The sequence below is a fragment of the Gobio gobio genome, assembly GCF_949357685.1.
Source record: "Gobio gobio genome assembly, chromosome: 19".
Taxonomy (NCBI): Eukaryota; Metazoa; Chordata; class Actinopteri; order Cypriniformes; family Gobionidae; genus Gobio; species Gobio gobio.
In genome coordinates this window covers 33,940,603-33,964,116 of record NC_137112.1, presented here as the reverse complement: position 1 = coordinate 33,964,116, position 23,514 = coordinate 33,940,603, and the positions used below count along the sequence as shown (strand labels likewise).

Sequence of the window (23,514 nt, the reverse complement as noted above, 5' to 3'; positions counted from 1 at the left end):
AATGAGACTTGAATGGCAATAATTGTTAATATAAAAAAAAAAATTCAATTTAAAAAAACATGTTTTTTTATACTTGCATATGAACCATATTATTTTGCCTTTCATACCTATATTCAACTCAAAGACCGTCTTTAAACTGTGCGGTTATATTAAAATAAAAACAAACAAGCCGCGAGGCAACAATTTATATTCAAACGGTTATAAATCACGGTCATAGAAACAGTAACAGAAGTAAACTCCATCAAACTATAACTGTCAGAGGCAGGATATTGAATTCAGGTTTATTTAAAGCATTAAGTTTACTGGGTTTGACATGGTCACTTATGACTAAATTTATCCAGACAAAGCTATGCAAGAAAATGTCAGTATTTAAAACCAAACCTAACCCATGCTTGACATGAACCAAGGCATGTGGATAAAGAAGAGACATTCAGATCCTTTGTGTTGATGTAGCAATCATTCAAATCAGAAAAAGCACATTCACACTACTTCTATTATTACACCTACACATTCCTGGTGTCAAAGGAAGTCACCAAAAACTCTAGCATTCAAACCTCTTTATATGAATGGTATGAAATTGTGTTCTGCCAACGCAAAAGCACCGTGACAGTATAAAGAAGCGATATAAAGGGGGGCGAAAAAAACAAGAACTTGCGAACATCCACAGGTAAAAGCAAAACAATTCTTGTAAAACACATTTAGTCATTTATAAACAGGAACTTTTGCATACACAGTGAAATTAGGTGCAACAGAATAAAAGCCGCAGCATGCTTAAACTATAGGAGTGGGTTAGAAAACAACACTAATGAAACGAGGTAGTTGATTGGAAGTTTCTAGTTTAGCGCTTCTAGTCTAGCTCAGCTACCACATCCAGCACAAAGCAGCACCTTCGCAGGTTCCACCAAGCCAGAGCCGCATGTTCGGGCGCAACATAGATTGTCAACGGCTGAGGCCTGTTAAGTTAGAAGATGGAGATTTAGTGGTTTGCTACAGAACAAACAACAGATGGCAGCATGGAGGTCAAGGCTAGCTGGATATTTACGACCATGGTGTGAGTGAACCTGCATAGTTTAACACCTTCCGTGCTCACAAGATATGAAGTGTTTCATTGTAAACAAAAAAACCAAAAGGGGATGATACACCTACTATTAAAAACTAATTTATACAAAAAAAAAATTTAAAATACAAGAAAGGAAAATCTCTTATTAAACCTAACAAAAGGAGAGAAGAAATGGAGAATATGAAAAGAAAATCTCATCATGGGTGCAAAATAACAAGAGAAATGTGAGAAAATAAATAAGACGTCCAAATTCAATTTCAGTTCTCATTCATCTACACTGTACAAAGATTGAAACCTCAATCAGTTAAGCATGAGTGCCATTCACCTCTTAAAAATTAGAATAATCTTCTGAGAGCGTGGCAAAGTAACATCCAAGCCACCATTCATCAATCCAACAATTGTCTTTTGCTTTTATCATCCTAAATTACAGAGAAAATCTCCTTATAGGCTGGCTGTGCGGTTCTTAGATCACTAGCTCATCGACCGCCGCCAGTCGCGGACACAGCTTTCTGATCCAAGCCGGACATTTAGCCTAAATATTTTCTCCTTCGTGTAATTCTGTATAAAAGGCCCCATGCGATTTCACCGAATGAATGGCACCAAAACACAACGAGACAGTTTCAGGTCAGAGTTTCGGCTCTGGCTTGAGCTGTCCAGGTACTGCGTTCCCACTGAATGAATGACAGGGTGGGCGATCCTTCACGGGACGTTTCTTTGCACCAGGTCCTGGAGATGAAGATGTGGAACATGGGCACCAAGGAGAGAATGGACAGCTCACTGAACCGTAGCATGCAGTCGGATGAGCCGGGAGGCTGTTCTAAACGCTCTCTGAACCGAATCGGAGCGGAACGTGCGAGTCCCTCCCTGAGCCCACCCGCAGGAGTCAATCCTCTAAAACGTCCCGGTCTAGCTCCATGTAAGGCTCATCTATGTAGCTGATAATGGCACAGGGAGAAGTCCTGTCCTCTCCAAGCAGTACTGAAACGGTCTCCTTCCAGAAACTGAAGGGAATACAGGAACTCTGAAAAGGAAGAGAATATTGATGGTTAAATATTATCCTAAAGGAAGGATTCCATGCAGTAAAATATAAACTGAATTAGGACAGCATGGAAAAAAACTGAGATGTGATATTTTGTTTTACTGCGATATACATTTCCAATCGAAAAATACAGGAAGTTTAACCAGATGACTTGAATAGCTTTATTTTAAAAGAATTAATCATTCCAGAATAATTGGAGGGATTTTTTCTACAAACTCCCATGACATGAACATTTCACTTTATGAGGTTTTTTAACATTAATATGAGTTCCCCTAGCCTGTCTATGGTCCCCCAGTGGCTAAACATTGCGATAGGTGTAAACCAAGCCCTGGGTGTCCTGCTCTGCGTTTGAGAGAATGAAGCTCAGATGGGCCAATCTGGAATCTTCCCTGTATGTCGTCATATGGGGAAAGGTTACCTCCCCTTTCTCTGCTTTGCCCGCCCAGAGAATTTGGAGAAAATTGATTCAGTTTATTTTTTTTTACATTTAATTCAGTTGCAATGTCGGCACAGGCTTTGCAGACTTTTACGATATGGATTCATCAGCACCACCACAAGTTCAGTAATGCCTGATCTGTGATCAGTGATTTCTGATGTGTAGCTAATTATTCAAGTTCACAGATTTTCTTTCTAAATCGTTTAATACTGTTAATGCATCAGTGAATCAAGCCAGTGACCAAACAATCTTCACATTGTTTCTCTTAGAAGCATGAAATCTGTTATTAAAATTGTGATTAGACTACAGAGGGCGATCAAAGAACACTCTCTTTATAATGTTCGGAGCTGTCAATCACACGTCGCGAGTGTATCTGCACACTTGCCCAAACTGCCGTTATAATGAATGACGCTGTTATACTGCACAACTAAGCTCTTACTGTATTCATTTCTATGTCGTGTTTGTTGTTAGTTGTGGTGAAAGCATTTTATGAGAAAAATAGCGCTGCAATGAGGAGATCACTGCATTCACGCGATCAACAGACTGTCTGTGTACTCAGTGCTCATCACTGCAGCCGTTCATGTGATGGGAAAAGATCTAAAAATAATGCTATAAATCAACACTTTCACGATTCGTTAATCTCGACAGCTGTAATAGTAAAAAAAAAAAAAATGTAGTAAAAGTATGAGAGGGGTTCCACATGTAATACGCATTTCAAATGCAAAGATGTCAGCCAATCACAACAGTGGGCATTTACATTGAAGTCTCACAGCAGACACGCCCCTTCAAACAGAGCATTCAAGCCAGAGGGCTAAAATCAGGGTAGAAAAATTATGACATTTTATGCTGTACAAATCATACTAACAATTTAAGTATACCTCAGGAAACAAAATAAAAAAATCCACATCATGGGACCTTTAAGGGCTGAATGATTTGGGAAATAATTTTAGGTGTATACAAGAACCAACTCAAACTAAATGTTTTTATAGGCCACATTCACACTGTTTTTGATCAATTCAATGTGACTAAAAAATAATCATGATTTTGTGATCATTATAAAAATAAAATAAAAAAATACCCTATATTGTAATACAATTGTACTCTAAAATAAAAAAAAAGTTAAAATTAAAGTTAAAATAATAATTTAATTTCACTGTAAAATTATAATACAAATATTTCTTCATTTTCAAATGGTATAGACCATAGTCAGGGTAGAGACTAGCCTAGAAATCTAGACGCACCCTAGCGGCAGTAAATCGAATTTGCCGCGAATGTAGTCTAGCAACTCTCTGTAAACCTGCGAGCTGGAAAAACCAAACTCTGGTCAGGCCAATCACATCGTGTATAGAGTCGGTGGGCGGGCTTAATATAATGACGGCATGTCACAGCAGAGTTGTGGAGGTTCTGCATGCTACCGCGTGCTACTCGTAAACAAAGAAGCTGGCAAACGGCGGACTTTCGATTCGGCTTTGGCCGCGACTATGGAAGACTTTGAGTTAAGCTTTTCTTTGAGAACAGAACAAAGAACGGCACTGAAGTCATTCTTAAGAAAGGAAGATGTGTTCGGAGTTTTGCCAACCGGATACGGCGAAAGTTTAATCCATCAACTAGCTCCACTTCACGTTGCTCTCTGGTTGGTTGTAGCGCTATCCTATTGCGTGCAGAGGGAATTTGAAAGACAACCGTTTGTCCCGCCCCTCTGATTAAGCCCTGCCAATGGGTCTGGCTTGTCAGGCTAGGTAGAGCCATATTTAATTATTTTTAAAAGGAATGAAAACGAGGCTGTGAGGGATAGAATTAAAAAAAATTTAATGGTTTGTACTTTTTAACAACATACCAATTGTTCATCTGATGAAACATCTTTCCGAAAAACATTTCAGTAGATAAAAACTCAATTTTAAAAGTTTCCAGTTTTTAAAAGTTGTGACTGAGTTCTGAAAATTACATGATCTACAACCTTTATACAGTGTGTGCCATTGTAAAGACTAAGTCTATCCCTCACAGCTTTGTTGACATCTGCGTTTGTGTCGAAGCAGCGGGGCTGAGAGCCATGGGAGTGGAGCAAGGCCTGTGAAAAGAATGATAATGAGAGACTCCTGTGCAGCACACCGGTCTCGAGTCCCAAAGAAGAGCTCCAGAAGGATAAACAGAGGAGTGATGACAGTGGAAGTCGGGAGAGAACCAGGCCTGGGGCATTTATGTTGTTTGTTTTATTATGTTTATATGCGTCAGTTGGCCGTGAGGCTGCTGCAGCCTACTTTCGGCACAATGCAGTCAGGCAAGTACCGTTCTCCTGGCAACCGCCAAACCAAGAGTCATCCATCAGATTGCCAGACAGAGAAGCGTGATTCGTCACTCCACAGAACACGTCTCCTCTGCTCTAGAGTCCAGTGGCAGCGTGCTGCATCCAACTTGGAGACGTAAGGCTTGGATGGAGCTGCTCGGCCATGGAAACCCATTACATGAAGCTCTCTACGCAAGCTCTCTAGAAGTTGGTGACTTCTGCACACTGTGCGCCTCTGCATGCGCTGACCCCGCTCTGTGGTTATACGTGGCCTACCACTTCATGGCTGAGTTGCTGTTGATCCCAATTGCAGAGGTGGACATTTACTCACGTTACTGTAATTGAATAGTAAATAAATAATACAAAGGGGGGAAAACAATCGCGCTCCGGCAACTACTGCATTGAATTGAAGGGTGGGAGAACAAACACGCAAAAATCACAAAAATATGGAGACGGACAAGACAGATGTCAGTGATGCAGACCCAGCTGAAAGGGAAACGCCTTCATGAACCCCTGGCTAGTATGGAAATACTTTGGATATATATTTAAAAAAAGTAAAGTGTGGTTGTCCTGGAGAAACGGAAATAAAAAAAATTCCAGGCTTCTGGTTGGCCAAAATGGCTTTACGGTTAGGGTTATATTGCCACCTGTTGGTTTGGAATGCTCATGACAGTGCTTCATAGCGTGTTTTACTTTTTCATGTGAACGCAAATTTTTTTTAAACAGAGGGAAAAACTCTATGTGCGAAAAATACCTGTGTGCGTGTGGACTAGGCCTTAGTAGTGAGGAAATTTCACGAATGGACTTATTGCACAGGTGGCAACCTATCACGGTACCACGCTTGAATTCACTGAGCTCGTGAGAGCTGCCCATTCTTTCACAAATGTTTGTAGAAGCAGTCTGCATGCCTACGTGCTTGATTTTATACACCTATGGCCATGGAAGTGATTGGAACACCTGAATGCAATGATTTGGAGGGGTGTCCCAATATTTTTGGCAATATAGTGCATTTACTGAAATCAGTTTTACAATTGCACTAAACCATTACATGATATTGTTTTAATTGTCATATCGTGCACCCTTAAACCGTATATATACACACACACACTCACATTCTCCAGGCAGGTGCTGTCTTTGTCCTTGTTGAGGTAGTGGTGCTGCCAAAAGTGCAGCAAGTTGTGGAAGTTGTTGAGGAGGCAGCCGGGATATTTCTCTGTGTATTCCTTCTCCCGCAGGGCGTTCAGGTAAAACGGGAGCTTGCTTCTCCTCCGGGCCAGCATCAGAATCACCAGGCTGGTGTTAAGACAACTCACGTTCTCCTGGGAGAGAAGCCAGAAAAACAGAGGATTAATTATCATGGAGAACTCAAAGGAGACAAACAGGGAGAGGAGACCTTCACTGTGGTCTTGCCTGTGTGAGGGTCTGCACATTGATGATGTTAACCAGCCTAAAAAGGAAGGTCAGCCTGTTCTCCACTCGAGCCATGTAGGACAGCAGACAGCACTCAGAGAGCACTTCAACCACTGCAGAGGCACAAACACAAAGACTAAAATAGACACTGCAATTTTTCATTAGTGATCAGACTAAATGTTTTTCAGAAATGAGTGTCTAATGCTCTCAACAGACTTCCATCTAATAAAGCCATTTACAAGCTCAGATTATCAAATCTCAAGTTGCCTGGAAAAGTATTTTCATCTTTCTATCAGATTTTTCTCAGACATCAACATCTTTTTCACTAACAATTAGGGCAGGGCAAAATATTGAATACTTATGATATATTTGCAGTGACTGGCAGCTTAAAAGTAAGCAACAATGTAAATACTGTTGTTATTATTTTAGTGCACTTTTAATTTGACTTAAATACCCTAAAGGCTGTCATTAGCCAAAATTAGAATAGTGAGTATGGGAATATGAAGACAGATGTTTTAATGTCTGATTCAGTTGTAAAAACTGTATTAGAGTTGACAAGTTTAATGTATTTCTCTGAATTAGTTAAAACTAAGTGAATCAGTTCAAAAATTCTGTGTGGAATTCATAGGGTTTATAGTTTTAGTACAAACAATATGGAGGTAAATATTGCTGTTGCTATGTACTGTTATTTTGGCACACATACATTATTGATACATTTAAAAACAATCTTCCTTGGTATTAATTGTGAAAATTAGCCTTATAAGCATACCTTTTGGGAGCAAACAGATTTTTACTTCTTGCATTAAACTTTGTTGATCTACCTGTTTTTTTAAGTTTACAAATACATAACCTAGATATATATCGAATGGCATAAAAATGATGAAAAGGAATGCTGATTTGGTGCTCAAGAAACATTTCTTATTGCCAATGTTGAAAACAGTTGTGCTGCCTAACACCATGATACATTTTCTTTCAGGATTCTTTGATGAAGAGAAAGTCATCATTTATTTGAAATATAAATATTTTGTAACATTATAAATGTCTTTATCACGGATCAATTTAATGTGTCCTTCCTTAATAAAAGTATTTGAATTTCTTAAAAAAAAAAACTTTTGAGACCACAAACCTTTGAACGGTAGTGTATATTTTTAGCAATATCGCTAACAATCCCAGAGTCCAATGGCTGAATTTACCTTTCACATCCTCTGTCTGGCTCTCAAATCGATCAAGAGAGAGGACAATACAGCGGACAAGCATGTTGGAGTCCACCAGTGAACTGTTGATCTGGGTGAGGAACACCTGGAACTGAAAAAAAGAGTAAAAAAAAAAAAAAAAGTCAAGCAGAGGTCGTTTAACAACAGCTTTTATTTCTCCACATTTTGTTGTTGCCGGTACCTTTTCCTCTGTGTTGACGTATTTGTTGAATCTCTTGAAGGCATCAATGTTGAACTTCATAAGCTCACCGAGCAGGTCAAAGTAGCTCTGGAGGACATCTCTGGACTTGCAGCCGCTGTCGATGATGCAGAAGAGGATGTGCTACAATCAAAAGACAAGATTTGAGCAACTCAATCATTTCAATGGGGATTTTTTTTTTGACCGGCACAGGCATGTACTGTATAAACATCTGTACCTCCAGCAAGCCCCTCTTCAGCAAAAACATCTGGTCTGCATATGATGTGGCCCCTCTGAGGAAGCTCTCAACAGCTCTTGCCTGCCAGAACCTTTAGATAGAAAATATGTCACCATGACTCATCTGGCACTTCAAAACACATTTAGCCAAATCATTATGACCCCAGTGTCTCACCTGAAGGAAGAGTCTGGCGGTTCTCTTTTCATTACAGTGAGGAGCCGCGTGAGGAGCCCTTTTTTACCATCACACACTAAACTCCTGAAAGACACCACAGATAGGATAGATTCTAATATTTGTCTGCTTTAGAAAAAAAGTATTAGCATTTAGCTTTGACATCTGAACAATACCTGTCGGTGTTTACTAGTGCCTCCACCTCAGGGATGTTTGCCTTTAGGGAGATGGCACTCAACTCATTCAGCTCTTGGGCGTTCAGAAGCAAGTACTTATTTCTGAGAACAAAAGAATAAATGAATGAATACGTTCTTCTGTCAATCCACAAGCCACTCAAATCTTACAATCTTGCAACTTACTCATGGTGGTCACTAAAGCTCTGCAGAAGCCTCAAAAACTGGATTTTAAATGAGATTTCCTGCACAATAAACAACAGCATAACATGATCAATGAGAATTATGGGAATTGGATTGGAGCGAATGGGATAAATCTGCAATGTAGTCACTCAAAGCTCACCGGACTGCAATCACAGTTTTCATTCTGTCCATGAACCACGTGATTCGAGGTGGTGTATTTCCTCCAGATGAGCTTGTCGAAAAGGTTATTGAGTCCAGGAATCAAACGAAACTCCGCCAACATTTTATGAACCTAGCAGATTATGATTAACAAGGTTGGGAATTACAATGCTATCATGATATTTTAAGCCAAAATAAAGTTTTTTTTATTATTATTACTTTTTATTATTAAAATAATATTATTATTAATATCAGGAACCACAAATATTCCCCCATTGAATAATTATACATTATATTATTAAATTATATTATATATAGTACTTTAATGTAGTAATGTAACTAATATCGCAATTAATGTCATTTACAACAAAAATACACAGTCACATTTTTATATCCCTAGATCTTGATATAATGATGTATCTTTACACCCCTAGTTCTATGTAGATCCTTTACAGACATGAACAGCTCTTGCCTGGTTCCGCTGTCGGCCCATGAGCAGGACGCACAACACGTACAGCACTTCCACCTTATACATGATCTCATGAACGATTTTCATGGACTGTGGCAAACGATGCCTCAGTGGGATGGTGGCCAATGTACTCTCATCAGATGATTCTGTGAGAAAAAAGTAAGTATACTTATAATTATGACCCATACAATGTATTGTTCGCTATTGCCACAAATATACCTGTGCAACTTATGTCACACACGTTAAATTGATCAGAAGTAATGACATTTATAATGTAACAAAATATTTATTTCAAATACATTTTCTTCTATTGAACTTTCTATTAATCAAAAAAATCCTGGAAAAGGGGTTTTATGGTTTCCACAAAAATATTAAGCACACAAATGTTTAGCACTGAAAATACGGAATATTTCTTAAGCACCAAATCAGCATGTTAGAATGATTTCTGACGGATCATGCAACACTGAAGGTTATGAATATTTTGAATAAGAAATTAACACGTTAAACATTTGGTTTTGTATCACATTCATTTCCAGAGCCATGCAGCAGTTCTACCTGTGCTACTGTGCTCAGCTTCATCGGTTGCTATCTGCATGAGCGCATCCAGTACTAGCGTGTTGTCGAGCCAAGTGTACCACTCCTCCAGTTCCTGCAGAAAGTTTGATGTTCCAGTTGCCTCGGACACCTTCCGTGTGGCCAACTTACAGAGACGCTCGATGAAGCCAGGGATGTTGAGGAGCGTTACTGGAAAATATTAAATTATGTTTTTAGTATTCGTGCCTTATTAACGTTCACTCCATAAATCTATCCCTGCCAGAAATACTTTATATATACACTGGAAACTAAGAGTATACTGAATGGACAGAGCTGTCATTTTACAATATAACATTCTTATTAGTCAAGTTAAGTCCCGTTTCCACCGAAATTACCCAGAACAATTTGTCCCAGGAACATTTTCCCCCCAGACCTGCTGCTGTCTGGGTTTCCATCGCGGTCTAAAGTACCATGAAGATTAGTCCAGTGGATTGCGTACGTAGGATTGCGCGCGTCGACTTTACAGTTCCCAGTGGATTTCGTCCTTTGCAAATAAATTTAATAAAGCCTGAACCTTGGTCGTATTTTTTAAACTCTATTGTTGATTCGAATAGCAATCAACTCTTACTGCACGCACCGCAACAGACTTTTAAAAATAGGGGTTGAAATAAAATGCTGCAGAGTCGACCAATCAAAATGCTGCGTGAACTCAACCAATCAGCATGTTCAGCACCCATGTCCCACCCGCAAAAGTTCCTGAACTTTGAAAAAGTACTACCTCGCGCGCAGGGCCGTTTTGAGGGGGAAATATTTAGCCAGAAATTCATTTAGACCCCGGTCCCTGCGGTCGAAACACACTGAGTACCTAGTTCCTGGAGAAAGTTCCTGCGGTGGAAACACTGCTTTAGTAGTCCACCTACCCTGGTTGACCTCGGCACGTGAGGGGCTGGTATTGCGTTTCTGCTGTGCGTTTTTAGCCAGGAGTGTGTGTTTGTCATCGTTCCCCACATCAGGCTCAGATATGGTGACAGAGAGGATACGACAGAAGTTGGCGAGCTGCTGCTGGTCAAAGCTCTGGACCAGTCCTGAGAGGTTCGGGATCCACTCCAACTGAATCATTTCCTGTTATGAAACATCAGATATTAGTGGTGACATATTCCACATGCCTATCGCTATTAATTGTTAGGCGTTTGTTTTTGCAGATAAGACAAATATTCTTAATCCTCTCAATGCATATTAAGCTGACCTTTTTAACTCCAAGAATATCCTCAATTAACGTAGCTGTTTGCAAAAAGGTCTTCTTATTTGTCATCACCGTGAAGAGAAATAAGACAAAATCATCCCTCGATGCCAGGTTTTTTGTGACCCCTTCCGTCTGTAGGAAAACAAGTGCACTTATTGAACTCATCATGTTGATATTAGTCACCCTTGTGTTCAATTCATAAATGAGAACGAAGCCCGAATACTTACACATATGCAGCAGTTGTACAGCACACTAAGGCAGTCTTTAACCAAGTCATCATTCACTACAAGCAGTTTAAAAATGTAATAAAAAATAAATGAAACATTTTTTGATGACAGACAGACATAATATAATAATGGTTACTAGACTAAGTGCAGATAATAATTTTTTAATAAAACTGTTATTATTATTTTATATAAATAATACATTTATATTTGTAGCAATATATTATTATTATATAATTATTTATAAATAATCTCCATAAAATCTACTAGTCAACTTACTCTTGGGCTTTTGTAGCGTTGTCAGAGTGGGTCTCATCAGAAGCTCCACCAGCAGCTAAAAAGACAAAAATCATTGATCATCATTCTGAATTCATCTAGGTCTGCAAATAAAATAACATTTGATAAATTAATTGATCAGTCCATTATTTAACTGATTAATCAGATAAATGAAAGTTAATTTTATTTACTGTATTTCATTAAAAACACATTTTTTCCCGCAAAATGTTTAAACCCAGATGGACTCTTATTTTAAATAGGTCATAAAACATATCAAGAATTATCGATATCGACCGATATGAAGCCCTTATATTGTGAATCAGTTTTCAGCCATATCGCCCAGCCCTATGTCAACGTGTTGAGCAATTTTTTTGCTTCTGTAAAGTGACAGCAGTGACAAAGCTTCTCTGTGCCACAACCCACAGACTAGGCTAATCAATAACCTCACTGTCATCCATTTTCATTAGCATTTTATATTGATCAAAGTTAGGCTATCAATTCCTCATTATTCAGAGAAGACATGAGTGTGTCAGAACTCACATCTACACCTCCAAACAGGTCAAAAGTGTATGTGTTGGGAAAGGTGGACTCCTGCGCCGTCTTCCTGTCCTCCGTCACAAAAGACATGGCTTCCATAGACAGCAATGATGACAGTTCCTGTATCAGAACACCACAACGTGAGACAAATTCATCCTGAAGAGATACTCAGAGTGAGTATTGCTCTGAAATAAGGATATCAAGTGGCTATAAAACTATTTATGAGACATAAGAAAATATCCCAGACTCAAAAGAGAGAGTAGAATAAGAGATCTCGCCTTCAGGACAATATGCGAGCGGGTGAAGTCACTGTTCAGGTGGCTGCTCTCGTACAGCTCTTGAAGTAAGGCTGGAATCCCGTGCCATTTCGCCCTCTTATCTCTCTCCTGAAGAAGAACTTCCGGGAGCTGGAAACAAAGAATAAACAGTGACTAGATTTGCATTTCCTCCAGGAAATACCAGTTCTTGCAATTCAGCAAAAGGACAGTGTCAATGCCCGCTCACACCAAGCAAGAAAATTAAAAGAAAAGAAGAAAAAAAAACGATAAAAATATATATTTTTATAAACGTTATACATTTAAAAGAATAGTATAGTCAACACCCCAACTGAAATGATAACAGCACAGAGGAACAATATCGTGGAATCACTTTCACAACAATTTTTTTCCAGCCGATGAATGATAAAAACATTGACAGCCAATCAGAATCCATCCTGCTTTAAAGAGCTCGAGCATTTAATGCAGCAGACGACAAAACTGCAGCGCAAGCTTATAATAAACAGAAAGATATCGACCACTGCTGTGGACACTAATAGATATAGATACTACAGCAAGGACACATTAAATTGATCAAAAGACAGTAGACATCCATGTTACAAAAGATTTCTAATTCATATAAATGCTGCTTTTTTTCCTTTCTATAGATCATAGAATCCTAAAAGATATATAACATTTATATTTAATTTTCAATACAATAAGATACAATTAATTATGTATAATTACTCAAATTGGTTAATAAAAGCATCCTTTAAAAAAAATATATGTATGCTGCCTTGTAAGCCCAGTAATAAAAGCCCATTGTATGTTCGACAACTAATGATAATAATGAAATGCTATTACAAAGAATTTACATGTGAATTGCATTAAAGGCTTCAAAATACCATTTACACACACAATCAAATGCAAATCACTTAGCCATAAAAGCTATAATCTTTGCATTTAATTTTGTGAAAGCTTTTTAAGTTCATAGGACTGCAAAGTACTCTACATGCTGACACAAAGCTGCCATCTACCAGTAGTTGTTATAGGTTGCCTATTCCCAGATGGTAGCATTTTTGCATTTTATTACATATAATACTTATAAAGTGTCTTTCAAGGTTGATACAATGAACTCCATGCATTATACCAAACACCAACTATACATAAGCAGGTCCTCTACCTTTTTTCCCCCTTCAAAATACAATCAAATACTAGATACAAAAAAGGCATAATAGTACAACAGAACAATCTTGTCGGTTTAGGACACACCAGACCACATCTCTATAATACCCTGTTTCTAGGCCATTTAGAAACATTGACCAACCTGTCAGCAGTATAGAAAAATTAAACAAATTATTCTTATACTTCTTCAGTGTCAATCAGTATCAAACATTGTGTATGAAGTGAATGTGCAACTCTGGGGTTTAAATTGAGTGAAATGCCCAGCCTCAGGTCATGTCTAACTCAACAGGACATCTTACATAATTCAAACTCTTTAAACTCCAGGTCTGAGCCAGCAAATATCACTGCCTGATCCAATATTCCACACAAAATGAGTGCAATTTACTGTTTAGGCAGGTGGTGATGGAACAAAATGGGTAAGAACAGCTATACTAATATATGATATGGCACATTTGAACACTAGATAAAAATGACCATCTGTGGCAGACAAAATGTAGCATGCTGACTATCCTGACAATATTTTGGGCTTCATGACGTTCAAAGGCACCTATAATGATCACAAATGTTGTCTTGGTAGGCAGCTTTCGGTTGTGAGACACAAACCGTGTTTACTTGAAACAGCTGATCGGTTATGAACAGTGTGATTATAATTGATAATATTACTCATTCATAATAATACGACTCCATGTGTCGGAGTCTTTAATTGGATTGTATTTGGGCAGTATTTAAAGCCTCGTTTAACCCAAATTACTATCGGACAGTCAAAGCCAAGAACAACCTAATTAGTTAACGGCTAACGTTAGTTGTCATTCTCCGTTTAACGTTACGTGCTTTTTTATAAAACTACACTGGCTATTTGACTTCACAAGTCTTAAGGGATTATTTAAACTACATTTAGCTCAAACTTAAATGTCACACCCGTCCGATTAATTTTGTTGCTTAACTTAAAGCAGGTTGATCGACGGTTCAGCTCATAGCCGCGGATCTTTGACAGCGGCTTTTAACTGTCAGTAGCACAAATTCTCCCGTTTAACGTTACCTGCGTCCCTCTGCTGAAGCCTCGTCCAGTGACCTGACTCTGTCGTATCCTGGTGAGAATATTCCTGTTTCGAGTCCGTTTCTTTCCTCCCATCCAAGGGGACTCGGGCCCCAGTAGCGTCGCCATTATTTCGTCTTCCTGAACTGCTCCAAACAGGAAGTTAAAATCGCTCAGCCTTCGACGCTCACTCGTGTGTGTTGAGCGCCCTCGTGTGGGCGATGGTTTAACAGACCAGTAGAGGGCGCCATGCAAAAATGAGCTCAAACGACAATGCTAAATACATTGTACTGTAGCATGTAACGTAGCCTACATTTAATATATACCGGTATTTAATTTAAAGATATATTTATAGTTGTATACTTTTTTATATATATACACAGCTTTCTTTCTTTTTTCAAATAGTACATCTGTCAAATACATGAGTCACATAGGAAATGATTCAATCAAAACCAACATGGCTACTAACCTGCCGTCTAATGCTGCCTTCACGTGCTCTCGGAATTATCGTAAATACGAGTTTCCTAGGTAAAAATTGCACATGAACGCCCTCACATTTTGAAACTTGAATGCAACGAGCTCGTAATCACGACTTCAGAAGTCGGAATGACCAAATTTCCGATAGCACGTGAAGGCAGCATTAACAATCATTCAGCATTTCTACATCAACATTAAATCACATTTCCTAATGTAATGTTACATTGAATATTTAAAAAAGAAATCAAAATAGTATACATGATGGAAGGCATGACTATTTGTTACCACATTTGTTTTTTAGTTTGAAGGGACCAAAAAGAGCTGCTGACGTATTTCACTATAAAATGAATACAATGTATTTTAGTTAAGTTGTCAACTATAAATGAAAGTGCAGACAATGTCATAATACAGATGCAGCAACCGTATCTGCTTCATATCAAGGGTCTATGTAGTTATAATAGGTCTACATTATTCACAGTAAAAAACGTTGGGTTATTTTTTTTAACCCAACCGTTGTGTTACACATATTGGGTCAATATGTTGGGTTATTTTACAAAAATATTTATATGTATACAATTGCTCGGTCTCATGATCACAATATATATAAACACGTCAGTTCTCATATTTTCTAAAATAGTCCCATTTTGCCCACGTGAATGCTGACACATAAAAATTGAATTAAATTAATTAAATTAAATTAAAAATGAATTGCATAATTATATTTAAAGTAGGCCTATGCTACTTTATAGTTATGCTGTATGGTTGCTTTACTTTCTGTTGGGTCCTTTTGAGCAGTTTCCAAAAGTAATACATCCTGCTCACTACAACAGACACAAAACATGACAATAACATAACAAATCTTCATTTAAAAAACATAAAATAACCAAAATGATAATTAAATAATTAACAAATGACAAGGTTTCATTTGTTAACATTAGTTGTACTTTGGTTAACATGAACTAAGAATGAACAATACATGCATTTTTTTAATCCGTTATTGTTAATCGCAGCATTTACTACTACATTTTTAAGATCAACAGTTGTATCTGTCAACATTAGTTAATGCACTGGGAACTAACATGAACATAAAACATTTTTAATAACTAACATTAGGTTAATAGATGCTGAAAAATATATTGCTCAATGGTAGTTAGTTTACGGACTAATGTTAACAAATGAGACCTTATTGTAAAGTGTTACCATGATCATTAATCAGGCTTGAGAATGTTCTTGCACAGGACAGATTGTTGTGGTCCAATTACATTGAAGACACCCAAAACGATGTCAATCAATATCTGTTCTTTGTTGGATGCCACTCAGTCCTCACAGCTCGACTCCTCTGCGAGGTAAAAATATGCATTCATAGTCTCTCGCAGTCCTTCACTAACCAGACTCTCCTGATCGGTCCCCTTCAACTGCCTTTGAATCATCGACCTGATGATATTTAACATTAGTAATTTCTATGCATTACACAGAACAACCAGAGCAAGCAGAACTGAAGCCTGGAAAGTGTGAGCCAAATTAACGCGAAGCCTACCTGGACACATCTCTCCAGTTAAGACTGGACCTCTGGAATGCTTTTGGTGAGGGTATATGTGCTACAGTTGTGTTCGAGTCATGAAGTAAGCAAGGTTCAGTCAGCTGACAGTATGTGCCATTAAAAGGTCCTGTAAATAGATGACATTCTTAATTCTTTGGGAGGACTAATACTGAGCTCAGAGAAACAAGCCATTTTTAATAAAAAAAAAATTGTTAATTGAGCTTACGTGAGTAATAGTCTACCAGCTGGGTGAGAGTGGAGAAGGGCCGGTTGTGGTGGATATAGAACCAGTTGTTGTCGAGCTGATGGATTCTGTAGTGCTTTACATTGTGCACATGGCCTGTATCTTGTCGCACTGAGAGTGAGTAGGAACCTACAACCAACAGCAATGCATTTGTTAAGGTTAAGAAATAGACTTTTATTAGCTAATACAAAAGATGGCAAGCAATAAATTGCTTTTGGAGCACTGACTAACCAGGGCATGACTGGCTTTCCCGGATTAGAAAACATCCAGAGTAGTTTTGAGGCAGCATAAGAAGCTGTTCTGCATTTCTCCTGGTGATCCCTTCAAACAGCCACCTTTATTAAAAAAAACAGGATTTGGTAAAGTTATTAATGGACATAATAATCACACTTTTTCCAAAATTACTCAATCAGCAGTGATCCCGTTAGAGAGGGGACCCATGCAGGCCGGACTCAATCCCAGGTCTCCCATGACAGAAAGTTGAATTTTTTTTCTCTTAAATAAGTAATATAAAAAAAAAGAAATTGAACATGACTGACCGATTGTGCACTTTGGAAACGTAGGTGCGAGGGATGAAAAACTCTGTGCCAGTTAATCTAGAACTAACCCTCAACATGTCATCATCTCTGTAACAGAAACAACCCCGTTCTTCATTAATTTGAGCAAAGACTTACACACCTTTACGTCAAAAAATAATCTTTACTTACCCAGATATAATGTTCAGTATGTCTCCTAAAAATATAGTATGTTCATCAGACCTGTGGGGTGGAAAGTTGCATAAAGCCACCGCCATGTGCATGGGATTTCCTGAAGCTAAAGTAAAACAGTCACAGTTGAGGGATAATTATACACAACATGAATTATTGAAAATATGAAGTGCAGAGAAAAAACTGAGTTACAGGTGTCCGACAAAGAAAAGGTGTTCACGTTCATACACCCATCAGGCGTCAATACGGGATCTTCCAGTCTGTGAACAGCAGATCTATGCCAGAGTCTGCTTGTTAGACAGCCCATGTTTATTTTATGACCATTTTCAGATTTTATGACAGAAACCAGCCTGAAACACAACCGAAGAAACATCACTGTGCTTAAAAGTTCAATTGCGCAGTATTCTTGATTCATCAGATATAAAAACAGACAGAAGGACGGACGGACGGGCGGGCGGATAGATTGGATGGATGGATAGAGATAGATTTTTAAGTACAATCAACTTGGATTTTAAAGTCATTTCAACTTAAATTACATTAAACTGACTTAAAATTTAGTTGAATCTTATAATAACTCATAAATAGAAGTTGAAATTACTTAACTTATATTGATGAGTTAAAGGAATGTAAAAACATCATACAAATTTTCAGTGTGGATGGATGGACAGCTTAAAAACATTTAAAAATTAGAAGAGACTTAAAAATAAAGGTTCTTTATTGGCATCGATGGTTCCCTGGAGAATCTTTAACATCCACAGAACCTTTGCATTGCTTTCTAAATTCTTTGGGGAATCAAAAATGGTTCTTCAACAGCATCACTGCGAAAACTCCCTTTTTTGGAACTTTTATTTTTATAGTATTACAATAATAGAACCTTTATTTATTTTTTTAAGAGAACAGACAGACAGATAAACATTTAACCAGACCATAGCTACATAAAAATACTTACTTTCTCCGTCGGTGAAAACGCTGAAATTACTAGAAGGCCATGTGATAAAAGAGCATCGACCATATGAATCCTATCACTAGATGAGTGCACAGCAGTGTTGACGTGACCTTCCTCCTCAGTTGTCAGTTGTGCGTGTGAATTGACTTCGGTGTTCTCTTGAGTAGGAGTTGTGGTGAACAAACCAAATTTCCTGTGCCAATAGACTTTACAAATCCATAATCATACAACAGTCAGAATTATATTTGTGAAAGGACTAAGTATGCAAGATGTGGTGCCTTCAGTTACAATAGATCACATATAGCCTAATGATATAGACATATAGATTGTAAGATGGGAAAGTTCAGCAAATGCTAGCATTCATAAAAACAATTTTTTGTGCATGTGATAGGCCTAAATTTGAGCTTCTAACGTTTTCTTGGCACCGTGATATGCACCTATTATGTTAAGAGATTGTTAAAAATAGTGTAACCACAACCTGAGGATACGGGTTGCTCGATGTGAGGGACAAAAAAAAAGTACATTTGTGGTCGGAAACTTTGCGACTTGATGAACTTCCTTGTCCTATACTGTCGACAGGTTGTTTGAGGTTGAGAGAGTGATTCTGAAAATGCTATTACTTTTGAATTATTGTTTTGAAACAAAGATTTGCACAAAGTTTTATTCTCCATGATCTAACTTTATTTAGTAATTGAGAATCAGTGGACAGTGACTTTGTCAGACACTATTTCATACAGCTGTCATTCCATGTGTACATCAATTCATGTTTCGATAGAATAATTGTTAAAAAATGGTTAGGGCATAAATGTACAAAAGAAAAACATGATTTTATATCAAACTAAGTCGTGATACATTTGTTTTGAATATTTAAAAGGGTGATGGCCTATTGTAACTATTAAAAAAAATACAAAGAAACAATTCTTAAAAAAAACATAAAAAAAATGATATTTTGAGTCATTACAAGCGTTTGTCTTTTAATAGCTGATGGTTTTTAGTATAACCCATTAGAGTTTTTAATATAAATACAACAAAAGTCAGTTACTGAACATTCATTACATTCATAGGATGAACAGGAAAGTGGATTCAACAACAGAACACATTTGTAAGACATTTAAACAGGACAACAAATTAAACCGCACACTGTAGCAAGATAAGAGCACAGGAAAGGTCACAGGTCACACCATCAAACATAAAAACAATTTTTTTAATGCAAGTGTTTTCCTTTACGTCAGAGTGTCTCAAAAAAAAGAGGTGGAATTAATTCAATGCAACACGAACCGAGATGAAAGATGGAAAAAAAAAGCCTGATGGAAGACCCTTTCATGTGTAAATATATATTAGTCTTTAATTTGATCTGCTTTTATGACTGTCTGAAAATGTGCCTAGCATATAGTAACATCTGTATATATTCATTATGCATACCTTCAGTATATAATACATTTCATTCGAGCCTCCCGTGCCTCACTATTAAAGGCGTTAGAAACATGTAGGTATCTAGGACAAATATAACAGGAGGTGAGAAGTGAAAGGACAGCTGATTCTTTAGCAGGAGACCTCCATGGTTTGTGGCCTGGCCTGGTTGTCCAGGCCTCCAGAGTTGGACCCGTCCAGAGAGCTGTTCAGGTTGCGGTTGCGTGAGCCATCTATGGATGTGATGCTGGAAGAGGAGGATCGGGATCGGGACAGACGGGTCATACCAGCCGCTGGTACTGTGAGATGGGAGAGAGATATGAGGATGTCATTATTTCTGTCTTCAGTAGAATCGGGGGTAATTGCAAGTAAACAGAAAGAACAAGCATCATGCAAGAGGAAACCAAACTGAGAATGTAATAATAGATAATCACAAATTCGTCTTGCGTCTGCCTACACGGTATAAATGTGCACACAGAAGCAAAGGAAATGTCGACCTACAAAACACAGCGCAAAGACACTTAGAAGCAAAACTAAAAAAGACAACATGTACTTTCTGAAAAATGTGGAAAATAAGCTACAAATAAATAGATAAATAAAGAACACAAACAAAATTAATATAAGTAAAAAAATGTAACATTAAAAAAATGTATCTTTCTATAAACTTAATTAAAAATAAATAGATAACAATTAATACTAAAAAACAACATATACCATAGCAGAATAATAATGAAGATGAAAAATAAATAACATAAAATCAAAATAAATAGAATAAGTTTAATCATATAAGTTCATAAAAATAATAGAAAATGTATATAGTAGTTTTATAAAAATAAAAACAATAAAACATAAGTCATTTGGAACCTGAAACACTTTAGTAACTGTAGTGATAGACCGATATGTTGACCAGGCCAAGTCTCTTTTTTATTTTATTTATTTATTTAGATTTTTGACATCTGCCAATAACTATGTCCACTTGGTACTGTATCAATGTAATCAATAGAAAATAAGTAGAAAATTGGGTCAAAAACAAAAAATGCTTAAGTACTTTTGCTGAAAAGATATATTGCTGATATAATATCAGTCGACCACTAAATAATACCACGTCAAATATCTACATGCAAATATGTCTAAACACAAGCACAGAGGTGAACCATGCAAGCATGTATACACCAGTCAAAATAACTGTTGGATCACATCCGGGTACCTGATTCAGTGCTCAGATGGCTGAGCAAAACATGAGGAACTGTTTGCAAACGTTGAAGGGAGACAGATAGACAGAACAATAAGACATCTGAACAATAAACAAGTATGTGAAGTATTTCATGGAAATCTTTTCAATATTTCTGTTAATCTGAATAGAGGCCAGATACTGACTGTTGTCAGGGATGGCTGTGTTTTAAAATGTAACCTTGCAAGTTACAACCTCAACCCTACCAGTTACCACTGTAAATCTCGCAGGTGTTTACAGATGTGCTTTAACATCCTCTCTGCAGGGTCTTAAATCCCAAATCCTTTTTTTGCAGTGACTTGAGCTGAGCCTAATGCTGCATTTATGGCTCCTCGCCTACAGAGGGCGTCAAACGGCAAAAAACATGTGCTGCATCCTAGTTCGCCTACTTATACTAGCTACGCCCTAAAAAAGTAAACAAGTACATACTTTTGATTGTGTAGCAGAAGAGTAGGTAAGCTTTGGGACATACTACTTCGTCATAATTGCGTCTTTAACGTGAGTTACATGCATCCGTTCATCGTTTAAACTGCCCTGTCGATCATATTTAATTAAATTCTCCACATTCAATTCAATTTCTTTTGAATTGAGAGAAATGGCGAGAAATGTGGTAGCACGTTGATCTGCCAGTCATGAGTCTTTCATACGGAGAACTCTCCTCGTGTGTTTGCATAATGATGCATTTAAAAGTTAATGAGCAAACTTATCTTTATAAAAGTTCACACAATGTTGTTGCAGATGAAATATAATGTTGATAACATTGCATAAAAATGTTTTCATCAGGTTACATACAGATTATTAATCACGAGTCAAACCCCTCCCTGTTTAACTGCTGTCTCGCACATCCGCCATGTTTGTAGTTTTTTAACTATTGTTTGTAGTTCTACCAGAAGCCTCATCTAACACACATTGGATTGTGGGCAATATTATTAGTAGACTATCTGGGTCTCTTTGGAATACTCATTTCAACATACTATGATTTGGGACACTAATTCTAATTTCGAATACTATTTAGGACGTGTAGTATGTGAATTGGGATGCAGTAATGCTCTCATATATCCTAAGATAATAATTATAAATCGTTTCGGCATCTAAACTGCTGGGGGGGGGGGGGGGGGGTCATTATGAAAAAAAAAAAAATAAGAAGCTCTTTTTGGTTCTGTTTGGAAGTCTACAGTATGTTCTCTTTAATCTCCAGATAAGATTTAGCAATTAGATTCCTCGCAGTGTGACCCCTTTAAAAACTCTCTAGAGCTATGATGGCTTAATTTAAAAGCCTCAGATGAATGTTACAAAGTATTATGCTCTTGAAAAGCCACCGCTTTGGTCCCACTCCTGACATGTAAATTCCTGCCTGATTGCAACAAAGACTATACAACAGAGCCGAAATGAAACAGCAAGTATCTTTGGAGGGGGAGGTACAGGGTCAGAGAGAGGGTGACATTTTTTCACACAGAGCGCTGGCAGCACATTGAGCGCTATACTGGTGCGCCGAAACCTGTCAACCAATATGTGAGGAGGGCTCATTCAGAGGCCATTGGGATTTCGTGCACGTCTGTAGTTTGGAAGGAAAACTAATCAAAACACAGGGTGTGTGGGAAGTCATGCGGAGTTCTGTGCGGTAAAAAGAAAAGAGAAAAGAAACAAAGACAGACTCCCTGAGCCGGATTTGTGTTAAAAAAGACGGCCATTAGTCATAGTGTTGTGCTGAATTGATAATCAGCATAGCCCAGTGTCTGAGAAATGCAGATAAACAGATGCATGTTTACGGAGAAAGCTGACCCAGATTTCTTTGCAGATTAAACAAACATCTGAAGGTTAGAATATGTCAAAAGTTAAGGTAAACGGATAAAAATACTCACTGTATCCCATCCCTTGTACAAAGTATTTGAAGGCTTCGGCCAACTTTCCAGGCTGTTGGGAGATTAGATGTCATTTAAACAGGCTTACACATTCACATTACATAATTCACACTTGAACATTGGTGAAGATAACAGCAAGGAAGGAGGTGTTTAATATGGTGTTCAATACTAACCTGAACAACCTGAGGCAGACCGCCACAGTCAGCCATCTGACATAGCGAGAGAGATAAAATCAATATTATGTACAGGGATAAAGAGATACAAATATCAATGTAAAAAACACAAAGTTAAAGGTCCCATGACATGAAAATTTCACTTTATGAGTTTTTTTTTAACATTAAAATAAATGAGTTCCCCTAGCCTGTCTATGTCGCTGTTTTGCTGCACAACTAAGCTCTTACTGTATTCATATCGATGTCGTGCTTGCTGTTAGTTGTGGTGAAAGCATTTTGTGAGAGAAATAGCGCTGCAATGACGAGATCACTGCATTCATGTGATCAACAGACTGTCCGTGTACTCAGTGCTCATCACTGCAGCCTTTCATGTGATGGGAAAAGATCTCAAAATAATGCTAGAATCAACACTTTCACGATTTGATAATCTCAACAGCTGTAATTGTAAAAAAACGTAGTAAAAGTATTCGAGAGGGGTTTCACATGTAATACGCATTTCAAATGCAAAGATGTCAGCCAATCACAACAATGGGCATTTACATTGAGGTCTCACAGCAGACACGCCCCTTCAAACAGAGCGTTCAAGCCAGAGGGCTAAAATCAGGATTCAATTCACATTTA

At 37.7% G+C, this 23,514-nt stretch overlaps 3 protein-coding genes across 6 annotated transcripts in view; all 3 read right to left on the bottom strand.

Moving 5' to 3' along the window:
* Nucleotides 1-267: 267 nt before the first annotated feature.
* On the bottom strand, nt 268-14,456 carry trpc4apa (transient receptor potential cation channel, subfamily C, member 4 associated protein a). The gene is made up of 19 exons (XM_079844945.1): nt 14,307-14,456; nt 12,107-12,235; nt 11,832-11,948; nt 11,295-11,349; nt 11,019-11,074; nt 10,795-10,923; nt 10,469-10,670; nt 9,570-9,758; nt 9,018-9,160; nt 8,547-8,678; nt 8,390-8,448; nt 8,207-8,308; nt 8,034-8,117; nt 7,860-7,950; nt 7,625-7,765; nt 7,423-7,534; nt 6,230-6,342; nt 5,932-6,138; nt 268-2,081 (listed from the first exon to the last, which is right to left on the bottom strand). The coding sequence occupies exons 1-19, from the start codon at nt 14,430-14,432 to the stop codon at nt 1,944-1,946; spliced, it is 2,325 nt and encodes a 774-aa protein (XP_079701071.1). The 5' UTR covers nt 14,433-14,456; the 3' UTR covers nt 268-1,943.
* Nucleotides 14,457-14,959: 503 nt separating this feature from the next.
* Nucleotides 14,960-18,356, bottom strand: sla2a (Src like adaptor 2a). The gene is made up of 8 exons (XM_079844960.1): nt 18,221-18,356; nt 17,464-17,621; nt 17,272-17,377; nt 17,104-17,190; nt 16,796-16,899; nt 16,547-16,693; nt 16,318-16,447; nt 14,960-16,214 (listed from the first exon to the last, which is right to left on the bottom strand). Exons 2-8 carry the CDS (start codon nt 17,576-17,578, stop codon nt 16,097-16,099), a joined length of 807 nt encoding a protein of 268 aa, XP_079701086.1. The 5' UTR covers nt 17,579-17,621; nt 18,221-18,356; the 3' UTR covers nt 14,960-16,096.
* A 511-nt stretch (nt 18,357-18,867) lies between these two features.
* The window catches only part of ndrg3a (ndrg family member 3a), a 57,443-nt gene continuing 52,796 nt past the window's right edge, over nt 18,868-23,514 (bottom strand). For 2 of the 4 annotated variants that reach the window (XM_079844953.1, XM_079844955.1), the window contains 4 exons: nt 22,894-22,929; nt 22,721-22,772; nt 20,835-20,873; nt 18,883-19,926 (listed from right to left, as the gene is read on the bottom strand). In XM_079844953.1, the coding sequence (XP_079701079.1) occupies nt 19,760-19,926; nt 20,835-20,873; nt 22,721-22,772; nt 22,894-22,929 (294 nt within the window). In that variant the 3' untranslated portion in view covers nt 18,883-19,759. Of the gene's footprint in view, nt 19,927-20,834; nt 20,874-22,720; nt 22,773-22,893; nt 22,930-23,514 lie in introns of all 4 variants that reach the window. The other 2 variants (XM_079844954.1, XM_079844956.1) reach the window with 2 other exon arrangements.